The following is a 14,707-nucleotide window of genomic DNA, read 5'->3' on the forward strand; positions in this document are numbered from 1 at the left end:
AGTTCAAAGAACAGAGGATTATTTCACAGCACCTAAACTCAGTACAAGTGTTTCCCAGTGTATTTCTCCCTTGTGTTGATGATTTTTTTAAGGAGCTTCCTGTGTTTGCACCCCAAGGCTGCAGCATGGTGCTCCTGTCTGAATTAGGCTGCAGTGGAGGTTCAGGGTGGAGGAAAGGGGAACCCTGCAGAGCTCCAGTGTCCCCTGCCATGGCCAAACTGGGCAAACTGGGCTCACATCTGGCACCAGGTGGTGGCACCAGCTCACAGAGCTGCTGCTCCTGTAGTGTCCATGCTTCTGGGCCTGCCCAGTCCCCATTCCTCACCCCCTCTCTTCCAATCTGATTTTCACCTTCTCTGTGTGCTGTTTTTTGGTTGGTTTGACCACCAGCACTGCTGAGCTGTCCCTTGTGGGAGCAGGTGCTGTCTCCCTGCTCAGAAGGCTGAGCAGCAGCTGCTTTATGAACTCCTGTGCCTTGGCTGGGGATTATTGGGCATCACCAGTTTGAATGGACTCGATCAGCTGAAATAATGTCTGCAAAGGCAGCCACTGCCATGCAGGTGCAGGAGGAAATGTAGAAAGAATCACAAGGAAAACAGAAGGGGATTAAATTCCCATGGGTGTAGTTATCAGGGATTCATGAGAATGGGGAAGCTGGGAAATCTGGCCTTTAAAAAAATATGCAAAGCCATATATTTCAGCCACTTCTAGTTATATAAATCAGGAGTATCTGCTTGGGGGTGGGTTCAGAGCCTGGGCTGTAGCACTTCTAACTTTGTAAGTGGCACATGTCTGCCTGGGGCTGCAGGGGAGCTGAGCCTGTGCTGGGCTCTGGGGCAGGGTGAGGTGACTCCTGTGGTGTTTGCATGCTGGGTGACTGTGGCTGCACATTCCCCCTGCTCACTGAGGAGTTTAATTCTGGAAGGCATCCCCAGGGGCTGGGGATGTGCAAGTGTGTCCCAGGGCGTGTGTCCCAGGCTTTGTGCTGCCCTGTAGTGCTGTGTGTGTGCATCTGCTGTTCTGTGAGGGACCATGGCAGGAGCAGCTCCTGCCTGTGTGTGCTGAGAGCACCTGGAGCTGGCTGAGCACAGGGAAATGCCTCCCCTCCTTACCTGGGTGAGGAGCCAAGGGGAGCAGGGCAGGGGCTGCCGTGGTGACAGTGGGAATGTGTCATGTGCCATCCTCTGCTGGCACTGTGCACAGCACCCCTGGAGCTGCTGTAGCTGCCAGAGCTGTTGTTTTCAGGTCAGTGCACTCTCCAGCAGAGAGCAGCTCCCTCTCTATTGCCCCTGACGTGCGTCACATTGCATTGGTGTGTTTGCCGGCAGCTCCCTGGTCTGTCACAGCAGTGAGGGATCCTCTGGCACTGCTGCTCCCTCCCTGGGCCTGGCTCCCACAGATCTGGGGCACTGGGGGAGGGTTTGCTCTGCTCCCTGGTGAAAACAGAGCTTGGGCTGCCGTTCAGGCTGAGATTTCAGTGTTGTGCTGCTGTTCACATCAGTTTGCCCCAAACACTGCTGTGTTTGTGCTTGGCTGGACAGCAGCAGGGTGGGATGGGCTCCTGTGGCTGCTGAGGGGGTGGGAGAAGGAACTCTGCACCTTCCTTGCCTCCACACTTACCCCTCCCAACAAAACCATAATCCTCACTTCTCTCTTTGAGGATGAACCAGAAGGACTCTGACCTCAGAGGATGTGTTGGTCACTCTCCCAGCTCCCTGCCAGTGTGACAGGATTACACAAAACACTGGAGAGAGGGAGGCAGGGACCATGGAGATGATGGCTGGCCTTCACCCAACTGTCTGGTATTTGGGTGATCCTGCAGTGAGGCAGATTGGAACCCAGGATGCCAGAGTTTATCCCAGGCCTTGGGAGACAGCTGGTTAGATTGGAGTGGGGAAGGGCAAATGGAAATAGAGATGCTGGGTTACACGGCAGCTAAGGAAATGATGGGCTTGGAGAGAAGGAAAAGGAAACAGAAGTTAAAGATTCTGGAGTATATCACCCTGCCTTGGTTGGCCTGCTGTATTTCCTGAGGCACCTGTAGGACTTCACCTGCTGATCAATAGAAATGGGATTGCCCAGACAGTTTTTCTTACTATAATTTTTTTTATTATTATTATTCGAAGGAAAAGTCTAATGAATGAAAAGAAATTATTAATCCTCTGTTTTCCATTGGGGAGAGTAGAACAGGGGAAGCCACAGAAACCCTTGAAGGTGTGAGGAGCTTGGGCAGACCCTGCATTTTCACCCCTGGAAGCATTTCAGCCAACAGCAAACCATCCCCACGCCAGGCATGTTTTTAACACCAGGCTGTTTTGTGCATAAGTGTTCCTGCCCTCCTGCTCTGGACTGGGAGCCTCATAGAAGGTTGATGTTTCTGTGTTTGCCCCTAGGGGACAGGAAGCTCTTTGTGGGCATGTTAAATAAGCAGCAGTCTGAGGATGACGTGCTCCGGCTCTTTGAACCGTTTGGGGTCATTGATGAATGCACGGTGCTCCGTGGACCTGATGGCAACAGCAAAGGTGTGAACCCTCCCTGTGTCCTGCCCTTTGTCCCTGCTCTGGGTAGTGCTCAGCAGCCTCACCTTCTCACTGAGGCACTCATTCCCCTCCCTGTGTTCCTGGGAACCCATAGAACAGCCAGGAATGGGGAGCAGGGCAGGAGGAGTCCTGTGCTGCCAGGAGGGGCTGGGGAAGGTGGGCAGAGCCTGGGGGAACAGGAGGGGCAGCAGAGCACGATTAGCTGAGCTCAGGGTCACTGCTGAGCCTGTTCTGTCCATCTGGGGCTGCAGGTTGGAGTGTCTGTGCCCACAGTGAGAGGTCCACAGAGAATCTGGGGAACAGGTGATCAGGGGCAAGGGTGGAGATGGTATCATCATCTGTAGAATATATCATTGAAGTAATAATTTGAGACCCTTCCTCTTTTTTCCAGGATAGAGGACTTGGGATGAGTCATCCTTTTTGTTCCCTGCTTCCTTGGGGTGGCTTTCCTTTGCCTTACCTGAGATACAGACACTGTCTCTTGTGTGATGGCACTTTCACAGCACTCCTGTCACTGCAATCTCCTGTGCTCTTTCTGTCCCTTTCCAGGCTGTGCTTTTGTAAAGTTCTCATCTCACACAGAGGCTCAGGCAGCAATCCACGCACTCCATGGCAGCCAGACAATGCCCGTGAGTATAAGGCCAGGGGACCCACCCTCCTCCTGCTCCTTGTCCCACTCCCCTGCTGCAGGGAACTCCCCACACTCTCCAAAAAAACACCAGCAGCAGTGTCCAGCTGGTGTGGCTGGGAGCTGTGTGGGTGTGTGTGTGCACATCTGTGCTCCACTCATAGTGACCATCCTGTCCCCTGGGCTGTTTGTGCTCATCCAGACTGGGAGTGACAGCACTCACAGCTATAAAGGCTAAATAAAAGAGAGCCAAAAATCAGGCCACGATTTTGTCTTGGAAGCAGCTACCTGGAGCAGTTCAGAACTGAGCAGTGGGAAAGCTGACAGTTCAGCCACATGGGGGGTCAGGGCTTCAGTGCCTGAGCCCTCCTTGGCTTCCCTTGCTCAGGCAGTGGAGGAGCCCCTGGGTGGGTGTGGGTGGGAGCCCTTTGTGCCTTTTTGGGGTTGTGTGCCTGTAGCTGGGCCTTCCTGTGCAAGTGCAGCTGCACATCTCTGCCAGTCTCCACCTGGGACTGGGGCACCTCCTGGGCAGGACAGTGCACTGCTGCAGCCAGGGAATTCCCAGCTGCTGGAGCTGCTGTGCCCGTCCAGCCACGCTCATGGTGGTGGGATGATGGTGCTTGTGGCCATCCATGCCCTGGGTGCTCCTGGCTGCAGCATCAGCTGCTCTGTGCATGGGCAGCTGTGTGAGGGGGTGTGAGAGGGAAGGGCTGGATGGGCAGACAGATGGGGAAAGGCACAGCCCAGGTTCCAGGAGCAGCTCCCCAGCACTTCCACACCAATATTTGCTCTTCTGCTCCTCTTCCCACTCCTCTCTGCCGCCTGTCCTGCCCCTCCTCCCTCGCTGACCGCTGACTCTCTGGCTGTCCCACGCCTCTTCTCTCCTGCCTCCTCTCTGTCTCCTCTCTCTGTGCCTAGGGTGCCTCCTCCAGTCTAGTGGTGAAGTTTGCTGACACAGATAAGGAGAGGACCCTGCGCCGTATGCAGCAAATGGTGGGGCAGCTGGGCATTTTCACTCCATCTCTCTCCCTGCCGTTCAGCCCATACAGCGCCTATGCGCAGGCTGTGAGTATCCGGGGGGGAGCAGCCCTGGCACCCAGCACAGCTCCTGGCAGCTGGGGGGGCTTCCCAGCACCTGGGACTGCTCCTGCCTCCTTCCTCCACTTTGTCTTGCACGGATTTTGTGCGTTTTTCTGCTGGAAATGGGGGGTAGGGGAGAGCTGGGGTTTCCTCAGAGTGAGTCTGGGGTTTCTCTGTTCTGGAGGTGCTGGGACAGGTCAGTCGTGGCCTTTCTGTCTTGTCATGAGCAGAGCTCAGCACTGGTTCCTGGGTGATGTCTGACAGACCTGTGATATCATCCTGTGAACCCTTCCTCTGGCTCTGTGGCACAAATGTTTGTTGTTGTAATCCAATACCAGAGGTATAAGGAAGGTCTTACCTGTTCCCTCCTGTCCCTGTCCGATTAGCAGACAGGCAGAAATCTCCTCCCTGACCCTTTCCTAGAAAAAGCCAAGACCTGAGATGTGCTTCCTCTTTTGCCCTGCTCCCACCATGCAATAAAGAAAGGGAAGGAGCCTCTTTTGAACCTCGTGCTTGTCTCACATGCTAGACCTAGCTCCTTCTTATGGACACAATAGGAAGAAGTTACAGTTTGTAGCGGTTTGTCTCTCTGGTTTTGGAGCAGCAGGAGAGCTCTGGCACCCAGCTTCACAAATTTATTTCTCTGCTGAAATTCCCAGGAGGGCCCTATTTTCCCCAGGGCTGTCTGTGGCTCCCAGGTTTTCTCTCTCTTGGCCAGTGGGGCTGTGGAGCTGAGGGAGTAGTGGGTAGCAGAGAGCCAGAGGTGTTTCCCCAGCCTGGCTGTGCTTTGGGTTTTAGTGAGAGAACCTCCTTGCCTTGAAGCCATGCTGGCAATTGCCACTGATGTTCAAGGTAGGTCCCAAACTCAACAAATCCCAGATCAGCTGTGGTGGAGCATTGTTTGAGCCTCCTTAGTGACTGTCGTTTTCAGGTCTCTGCTGCCAAGTGTAAAGCCCATGGAAGGAGGCTCAGAAATTGCTCAAGGCAGGAGATTCTTGTGTCTACAAAGAAGTCAAAAGTAGATGCTGTTACTGAAGCAATTTTCTAGGGGGGAGTGCAAATAAACCTGTTCTTGTGCATGTGGACACCTCCTCTGGCTTCAGCAGCTCCTTGATGTGCCATCCTTTCCTTCATGTGACAGAGAAGGAACTGCTTCTCAATTGTTGGTTGTTTCCTCAAAGATTCCCCAAAAACTGCCAAATGCATTTTAAGTGTGTGGCAAGAGTATGGATGAGAAAAAAGGAAATACATATGAGATCCATAACTTTGGGGAAATTTGCAAGCCAAACTTAGGATTGATCCAACACAGGTTATTTGAAGAACCTTTTATGACCAGGCACCACCTTTTGTCAGGATCCTCCTTTCTGTCCAGCCCAGAACCAGCTGCACCTGAGGTCAGTAGCTGTAGCTTATCTCAGCTGTGGGTCAGCCATGAGATATCCTGGGTGTCTCCTGCTGTCCTAGAGGTGGCCCTGCCTTGGGCAGGGTGTGCTGGTGGAGGAGGAAAAGGCAGGAAGGGACCACACAATGAAGTTATGGTGGCAGGAGGTGCTTTATCAGCTTGAGATCCAGGCTGTGTAAGGAGAAAAGCAGCAAGAGCTTCCAGACTCAGTGTTTTAATCTTCAGGAGCCCCTGCTGATGACAAGAAGGCAGTCAGGTCTAAGCTGTGCCTCCTTGCTTGTCTGCATCTTCTTTCTCCTCAGTTGTGTCTTCCTGTGCTGCTCTCTCTGATTCTTCACTGGCCTTCCTGCTCTGTGCCTTTGTTTTGGCTTTCCCCTTGACTCCAGACTCAGCCTGTCTCCCACTTTTTGGGGATTTTTTTCCTTCTTTTACTTTCTCCTGGGTTTGGTTCTCCATTTTTTTTCCCCCAAGGCACTGACCTCACACTTGACTATTTCTTCTCTTGTGCCATCCTCTCTCTGTTCTCCCTTCTGGAGGAGAGATCCCAGCCAGTTCCACACACACAGTGCCACCATCAGAGGGAATCAGCCTTTGGAATGCCATTGAACATCTCTGAAAGTGGGGGCAAAAGTGAGAGATTTCCATGCTCAGTCTCATTATGGTTCCTCAAAATGTTCTGCCATGAGCAGCCCTTGGGAGCTGGGACCAGGGCTCAGGGGAAGCCCCAAATCCCTCATTGCTCCCTGATTCTGGCCTTGGAGGAGTAGCTGCTGCCCCCAGGGTGCCCCCAGGGCTGGGAGATGCAGCTGGACATGGATTCTGGATTGTGGCTGAATCAGACTGGCAGGAGTGAGTGCTGCTGGTGCATCAGAGGCATCACAGGCTCTTGTAGCCATTATTGAAAACACAGCAGCTTCCTCTCCCTGTCCCACAGAGTTTGCTGAGTTACCAAGCCAAAGTGGTCCCAGGGGTTTAGGAAGAAGTTTAGCTTGGGTTGTTTTTGTTTTGTTTTCAGTTGTCTGTTTTAAGTTTATATTAATAACCTTCTTCTTCAAAAACTATCTCAAATTAAACATGAAATAATCATACACTAAGTTCAGTCTAAAGTAATTCAGATCTATGCAAATATGCAAAATAAGGTACTTAAAATAGTCAAACAGTGCATATTAGCTGGAACTGTAATAAAAAGTCTCATCTGGGAAGTACAACTGGCTAAGCATCTGAAAGCAGTTTATTTCAGTGCTTAAATTAGGTTTTGATCCCAGGTGCCTCTGCAAATGAGTTCATTTTATGCAACAAGTTAGTTCAGCTGGACTCAGGGAAGTGTTTGGGAGCTGAAAAAAATTATCAATACAAAAGAGGCCTGAAATCTTAAAAAGGCAGCTAGAGCAATTTAGTAAGTGCTTATAATGCTTGAATATTTCTTGTATATCATAAATCAATTAGTTCCAAACACAAAACATAATTTGTTCACACCTCCCCCCTCCCTTTTATTTCTGCTCCTATGGTTCATTATGGTAATTTTATGTAAGTGATGAGAACAATTCCAGAGTGCCAGTTTGATACCCATGCTGCCAGCTGGAGGCCTTGGTCCAACCAGAGCCCAGCACAGAACAGGAATTAGTGGGAAAAGAGAAGATGAATATTCCCAGAGTGAGTAGGAAATGTGCTGGTTCCTGCAGCCTGGGGTGGGACAGTGTGGGGACAGTGTGGGGACAGGAGCACTGGGGCTGTGGCAGAGGCTCAGGGTGATCAGAGAGGTGGGAGCAGGGCTTGTCCTTTCTGGAATGAATGGCACAGGAGGGACCCCTGTGCTGTCAGTGCCCCTGCCCCAGAGCCCCCAGTGCTGGCATGGTCTGGGAGCACTCAGCCATCCCCAAAAAGGGCTCAACCCAATTTCAGCCTGTGGCTTTGCTTGTAGCAGCTTACAGAGGCAGCCCTGCCATGAAATTCCTCTTTTTCTGCAAGGATCAGCTTCTGTGTGGAGCAAACTGGGAGGTTTAGCTAGGCATGAACTCTTCATAGGTACCAGATCCTTCAGCTGAGCCTGAGCCAAAGTGCCCTACTGATCCAGAGCTGTGTGTTTGTGTTGCAGAGCAGACTCTGGGATGGGCCAATGTCAGGAAGATTTTTGTTGTTTCTTTGTGTTTTGCCTTGTGTCACCCCTCAGCTCCTCCTGAGAAATTCTGGTTTCCTGAGAGCCCTGCCTGTGCCTCCCCTGCTCTTCTTGCTTGATGTGAAGACAAAGCTGATAAAAAGCTGGATAATTTTGCATCCAGAACTAAGTCTTTTTTGCCACTGCACTCTGAGGGCATCTTATCCTCCCACTGATGGTCAGATAGGACCAGAAGGATTTCTTTCTTCTCTTAACCCTCCTCCCAAGCCTCCCACCCTTCCTTTTGTGCATCTCTGCCTTGGCAGGTGTGTCAGGACACCACGAGGAGCTGATGTCCCCTGGCCCAGGGTGCAGGCCAGTGCCAGGGGCCAGGCTGAGCTCAGGGGACCAGGGCCAGACCTCTGAGGGCAAAGCAGGACACAGGACATGGTCTGGGCACACACCTGGTTGCACAGCAGGGTGCCTGTGCCAGAGTGAGCCATGCCTGTCTCCCAGCACAATTATGGAGGCTGGGCAAAAGCAGAGGCATCTGGGCTCTGTTCTGAGGCAAAGCTGTGTTATTTAATATTGGCACTGTCCTGGGAGAAGTGAGGGTGAGAGGGGCCTGTCAGTGCCAGGGCCTGTGGGGAGATGGTGCTGCTGGGTGCAGGGGCACAGCCCTGACCCCTCCCCACTGCAGGAGCTCTCTGAGCCAAAGGGGCCTGGCCTGGTCCCTGTGCCCTGTGCCCAGCTGAGTGAGCCATGGGGCTGCCCCTGAGCTGTGTCCCCTGCCTGCAGCACAGGGAGCTGTGCCCAGCCCTTGGGGGCTGCCAGGGTGGCAGTGTCACTGTCCCACAGCAGCAGGGACAGCCCTGTGTGGCTGCAGGCACCTCGTGGGCCCCAGCAGTGGGGACTGGGCCTGGGGAGAGCTGCCACCACTGCCCCCCCAGCAGCTCTGGCGGTGTCAGAAGCTCCAGGGCAGGTGGCAGGAGCTGGGGGAGGTGACAGCCAGGCTGGTGTGCACAGCCTGTCCCTGACTGCAGCTCCTGCCTTGCAGCTGATGCAGCAGCAGACCACGGTTCTCTCCACCTCCCACGGCAGCTACCTGAGCCCGGGCGTCGCCTTCTCCCCGTGCCACATCCAGCAGATCGGGGCCGTCAGTCTCAACGGGCTGCCAGCCACTCCCATCGCCCCGGCCTCAGGTGAGGGTGTGCCCAGGGAGCTCCTGCCCCAGCCCAGGTAAAACAGTTCTGCACCTCCAGCTCTGCAGCTGCCTGGGCTGCTCCTTGCAGCAGTGCAGCCCCTGAGCACAGCAGTCTGTGCTCTGCACAAGTTCCTGCACCCCCTGGCACCCTCGTGTGTTGCCTGCAGCTGTGCATTTCTGCTGCAGTTTAGTAAGTACTGGGTTCCCAGCATTGTGCTTCACTCTGAGGTCAGCAGTGCTGTTGTTCCTGATCATCATCCCAATGATGCACTTGGGGTTCAAACCCCTGCCAGAACAGGCTTGTGTCATCCAGGTGCTGTGCAAACCCAGATCAAAGATGTGCCCCCCCAAAGCTCTGACAGCACTCAGGACTGGCAGTTCTTCTCACACTCTTCCCACTAGTGCTGCCTCTTAATTTTGTGAAGGCTCTAGCACCAGTCTGTCATCTCCACATGCCAAATAGAAGAGATAATTGCTTCATACACAGCAGCCTTGGCAGGCAGGTGGAAAGGGGGAGCAAGGGCTTTGTGGGACCTTGACTTTCATGGAATGTCCTCTCTTCTTCTCCAGGGCTACATTCACCACCTCTCCTGGGAACAGCAGCTGTGCCAGGACTGGTGGCACCCATTTCCAATGGATTCACTGGAGTGGTACCATTCCCAAATGGGCATCCAACCTTGGAAACAGTTTACACCAACGGCCTTGTGCCATATTCAGGTATTGAGAGCAGTAAAAAAAAAAAAAACAAAACCCACCATGCAGAGACCTGAGGAGCTGCAATTAGTTCTTTTCTGTATTTCCCACACTTTTGTAGCTCCTTCTCAGCCAGGCACTGAGACTCACTTGGGGATGAGGGTGGGAAACACACACACAGAGTGCATGAGTGATTCCCTTTGCTGTGCTTCTGATGGTGTTTTTCCTCTGCAGCCCAGAGCCCTTCAGTAGCAGAGACTTTGCACCCAGCCTTCACAGGAGTTCAGCAGTATGCAGGTACCAGCTTCCCTTGTCTCCCTCAGGCCCTTGTGTGGCTGACCAGATCCTCAGGTAAATGGTTTGTTCTGTCTCCTTGGGCTGCAGCTGTGTATCCAACCACCACCATCACCCCCATTGCACAGAGCATCCCTCAGCAGCCTCCCATCCTGCAGCAGCAGCAGCGAGAAGGTGAGGAGCAGAGGGCAGTAGGGGTGTCTGGTGCTGTGGGTGGGATTTGTGGAGCTCATCTTCTGCACAACAGAGCCAATGGAGAGGAGACAGCAATAATTTTTGTCCACTGATCTTTAATGCTGGAGCTGGGATATGGAAACGACCACGTGTCTGCAGTGAGTGGGCTGAGAAGGATCACAAGATGTTTCCTGACCTCACATCTGGCCAGATGCTGCCAGGTGCAAAGGGGCAGTAGGCCCTGGAACCCCTTTCACACCAAGGGGGATGGGAGTCAGCACCTTCCCTATGCACAGGGACAAAGAGCTCTCATCCTTCTCTTTGCTGGTGCCAGAACCACAGTGGAACCAGTCAAACCAGCCTCTCCAATGTACTCCTCTCTTTTCAGCCTTCATAGCCTACTGAATTTATTTTCAACTTACTTCAGAACTGGCTTGAATAGTATTTAGAGGCAAAGGCATTCTCTCTCTGCACCTCATTGGTAGAGAAAGTGTCAGCAAGGGAGCAGCTTCTTATGCTCCTGAGGAGCCAGTGAAGGAGTGGAGAGAGCCAGGTCAGCCCATCAATTGGATGTGTGACAATCCAGGGGGTTTCCAATTAAGGCTGTGACTTCTGAGCTGAAGGCAACACTGGAGAGAGTGTTTCAGCAGCAGCTTTCACACAGCAGTGCCTGCTACTCTCCTAGGACTGGGGCAGCTGTGAGCTCTCACCTCAGCTGATTTCCCTCCAGCAGAACAGCACCCAGACACTCACTGTGTCCAGCACCCTGTGTAGGAACTAGGCAAGCTTTGAAAGAGAAGCTGCTCTCCAGAACTCAGTTGCTCTTCAAGAGCCCTCAGATCCCTCTGTGGAGCAGTGACAGAGACAAGCAAGGGGAGGTCAGAGCAGAGGGAGGCAGTGCTAGGGCTCTCCTCCAGTGCTGTGCTGTGAGTTGAGCCCATTTCTCTTCCCCTGCCCTTTGGGGCCTTTCTGTTTTGTCCTTCCCCATTGCCCCTATACCTGCAGGTCCTGAAGGCTGCAATCTCTTCATCTACCATCTCCCCCAGGAGTTTGGAGACAACGAGCTGATGCAGATGTTCCTGCCCTTTGGCAATATCATCTCCTCCAAGGTGTTCATGGATCGTGCCACCAACCAGAGCAAGTGTTTTGGTAAGTGCAGGCAAGGGAAGCATGATCAACAACAGTGACACTCACAGAGGGCATGGCACCAAGAGTGCCATTGTCATCCACCCTGTGTCCTTCCATCAGGTTTTGTGAGCTTTGACAACCCATCCAGTGCACAGACTGCTATCCAGGCCATGAATGGCTTCCAGATTGGCATGAAACGCTTGAAGGTGCAGTTGAAACGGCCCAAGGATGCCAACCATCCCTACTGACAGCAGTGAGCAAGCAGGAGTCACTTCTGCAGCACAGGTAAACTGCCCCAGCAGGCCACAGCTCTGCTCAGGGCTCCAGCTGCTCCTGCAGAGTGGGAGGCAGAAGCTTGACCTGAGCAGGGTGACCACAGCAGGCCTGGAGATGATGGCCAGGTTCAACAATCATCAGGCAAATTTGTGGCAATGGGGCAAGCCCAAAGCCAAGCCAGAGAGTCAAGATCAGGGTCAGGTCTGGTGGAGGTGAACAGGGTCAGACACAGTCCAGTGATTGGCAGGTCTGTAAAGACAATCACAAACATTGAGGTGGGAAGCCAGGGATTGGAGCCCAGGTAAAGAGATCCATGGACAGGACAGGTCCTTGGACAGGTGGAGACTGTCCTGACTGCACTTCCATGTTGTGTATCAAAGGCTGATGGCACAGAGCTGTAGGAGACTCTTGGAGCAGAGTCTGGACAGACAGTGCAGGTGGGGCTGCTCAAGTTCTTCAAGGCCCTGACAGGCAGATGGCTCCAGTGTCCTGTTTGTGGTCTAAGCAAGGTTTTACTCTGCTGTCCAGCTGCTCCCAAAAGGCTTTTGACTGCCTGAAAAGATATTAAACCCCAGTAGTTTGCAGTTGTGACATGGGCCCTGAAGTTATTTTGCAAAGAATGCTTTCTGGGATAAGAAGAGACAATCCCATGATTACAGGGATCACAGAAATGCAGAGAAAAGGTGAGACTCTGCAGGGCTGCTGTCCCAGAGCCAGCTCCTGCCAGCCTGGAGATGGAGAGCAGGGGAGGGCTGATCTGTTTTGGGTCAGTCCTCCACATTTAAGCAGCAGCAGCTCAAAGCCTGAGGTTTGCATAGATATCCTCCTAATCTCCCAATTCCCTCCCTCCTCCCTTTCTGTTCAGGTGAAGGGAAAGTCCAGAGGAAGAATTTCTGCTTCAGGTTGATTTTCAGAGAGGCCAGTAAATTTATCGACTCTTTTGACACCACCCCTTTCCTTCCTCGGCTTCCCACCTTACCCACCCCATCTTCCTCCTCCCCTCCTCTCCAAGACATGCAATTAAAGAGAAGGCTCAATGTCTGCCCAGGAGGAAGATTCTTGCCACGCCTGGACTCGCATATTTGCTGCTAACGTGGTGCAAAGCAAAGGGACCAGCAAACCAGCAGCCCCTGGACACGGAGCTCTTCCTCTGGGGGTGTGGCTGGAGAACATGGACCAAGCAAACCCATGGTGTGTCTCTAGGTTACTGCAGTGATGTGTGGAAATTTACTTCTGTCCCTCCCTCCCTCCTGCTCTGTTTCTGGCCCTTTCATAGATAACTATAAATATATACAGTCTCTATTTTTTTTTTAAAACTAGCTCACAGGACCAAACTTTTCCATTCAGAGACTGACTGCTTGCAAGAGGTATTGGAAATTAGGGGTTTGCCTTTGCAACAGTGTCTTCTCAGCATGCACTGCAGATAGGCCTGAACATTTTGGAAAGAGGGGGCTGGGGGTGAGTTGGGGCGAGAGAGAGAGAGAGAAGAGAGCACATCACTCTGCTCAACATGAGCAAGAAGAAGGAGAAATACATTCCTCCAGGATTAGGGCACAGTCAGCTGCTCAGCTTGAGTCATTCATCCACCTTAGCACCAGCCTGGTTAAGGATCTGGAGAGCTCTGTCTTACCTTTCCAAGGGCTGCTGCAGACAAAGCTCCTGGGATGTGGTGCCAGCCCTACCCTGAGCACTCCCTCCTTAGGCTGAAAGCACAGGAAACCAGTCCCCTTACCCAGAGGAACTGCACTGCCTCCCCACACATGGCACAGATCCTTGTGCCACAGCTCTCCATGGCAACAGCATTTTCTTGATGAAGGCAGGAGAGGATGAGAGAGTGAGCAGATGCAATCTCCAGCTCAGCCAGAGAGGCTCCCAGGGCTGCACACTGCCTCCCTGTGTCAGTACCAGCACTGGCACTGGGCAGTTCTCCTTCCACATGACACAGGATGTTTTCTCCCTCTCAGTTCAGGAGGACTCTCCTCATGCACCTGCTGTAAAGCTTTCCCCAGCAGATGCAAGGAAAATAGGATGAAAGAGGGTTCCATTCTGGGATTTTTTTTTCCCCAGCACCCCCTCCAAGAGACAGATTATACATTATGCAGCATATACATATATATATACACATATATATATATGTAGGGACAGCTCTATACACTATATACACAAACTCTAAAGCACAGAATGTAGTTCAGAACTGGATTTTAAAAAGATCCCCTGGGAGTGGGGTGTGTGTGTCATCCTGACAAGGCACAGCCCTTGAACAGTTTGGAACAGTCTCTTCAGGTTTCTACAAAAATAAGGAAAGGAAAGCAAGGCAGAACAGACCAACAAACCCCAGAGTGATTAGGAATGAACGATTTCAGTATTCCAGAGTTTGATAAGGTACCACAAACATTGGTGTGTGTGTGAGGGTGTGTGAGCACATTGAAATAGGGACAGAGAGTTGGTGGGGCAAAGTTGGTGCAATTGATGCTGAAGTGAGCTATGGGGATTTTGGAGAATCTCGGCCAACTCTCATTCTCCTCCAGTTTGCCCTTTGTTCAGGTGTTTGTGGCACAGTCCTTTAAGTACCTTCAGATCTCCTCAACCACCCTTCTGTGTCTGAAGCTGAGAGTTTATGAGAGGTGAATGAAGCTGTGAGAGTCTGTGTGTTTCTATAGTCCATGTTTACTTATTGTAAATACCATTTTTATACTTAACATCTATTATGTATGTGATTTGTATAATGTACTTTATTTCTGCTACAAGTAATTTCATGAAGTTTAAACTTAGTCTAATTTTGAACAAAACAAAAAAAAAAAAGAAAAAAGATGAACAAATGCAAAATGGAAAAAAAAAGGACTTTGGGAATCCTAGATCAAGCTGGTTTAAAACAAGCATTTACAGTTTCTTCCATCACAGTTACTGATGTGACTGTACAATGTTACAGGTGCGATACAAGCTTTGTCAATGTCAAATTCCTCACTCTGGTAAAAAAGAAAAAAAATCCTAAATTTATTTAATAAAAGTTTTACTTGCTAAGTAACTTGGGCTCTATTTCATGTTGTTAGTTGCACCTGATTTTAGGTAATGCTTACACTTGAAGACATTGCCAAAGCCCTGGGCTAATTTAACAGGTCACATGGGGATAGCAGACAGGCCTTGGCCCACAGAATCCAGGGGACCAATATTTCTTCACAGAGGAAGCATCAAC

General features: G+C 51.7%; 1 protein-coding gene across 10 annotated transcripts in view; it reads left to right on the forward strand.

The window, feature by feature from the left end:
• Window positions 1-14,694, forward strand: part of CELF5 (CUGBP Elav-like family member 5) — a 36,862-nt gene extending 22,168 nt beyond the window's left edge. The window contains exons 4-14 of one of the 10 annotated variants that reach the window (XR_013776935.1): window positions 2,394-2,522; window positions 3,090-3,169; window positions 4,087-4,233; window positions 7,229-7,303; window positions 8,803-8,947; window positions 9,520-9,666; window positions 9,877-9,935; window positions 10,027-10,110; window positions 11,116-11,259; window positions 11,359-11,523; window positions 12,380-14,613. Coding sequence is in view for 9 of the 10 variants with exons in the window: in XM_079328072.1 (XP_079184198.1) it covers window positions 2,394-2,522; window positions 3,090-3,169; window positions 4,087-4,233; window positions 7,229-7,303; window positions 8,803-8,947; window positions 9,520-9,666; window positions 9,877-9,939; window positions 10,027-10,110; window positions 11,116-11,259; window positions 11,359-11,486 (1,142 nt within the window). In the remaining variant the exon portion in view is untranslated. Of the gene's footprint in view, window positions 1-2,393; window positions 2,523-3,089; window positions 3,170-4,086; window positions 4,234-7,228; window positions 7,304-8,802; window positions 8,948-9,519; window positions 9,667-9,876; window positions 9,940-10,026; window positions 10,111-11,115; window positions 11,260-11,358; window positions 11,524-12,379 lie in introns of all 10 variants that reach the window. The other 9 variants (XM_079328072.1, XM_079328074.1, XM_079328075.1 and 6 more) reach the window with 9 other exon arrangements.
• Window positions 14,695-14,707: the final 13 nt, after the last annotated feature.

This window comes from Erithacus rubecula (assembly GCF_903797595.1).
Source record: "Erithacus rubecula genome assembly, chromosome: 28".
Lineage (NCBI taxonomy): Eukaryota > Metazoa > Chordata > Aves > Passeriformes > Muscicapidae > Erithacus > Erithacus rubecula.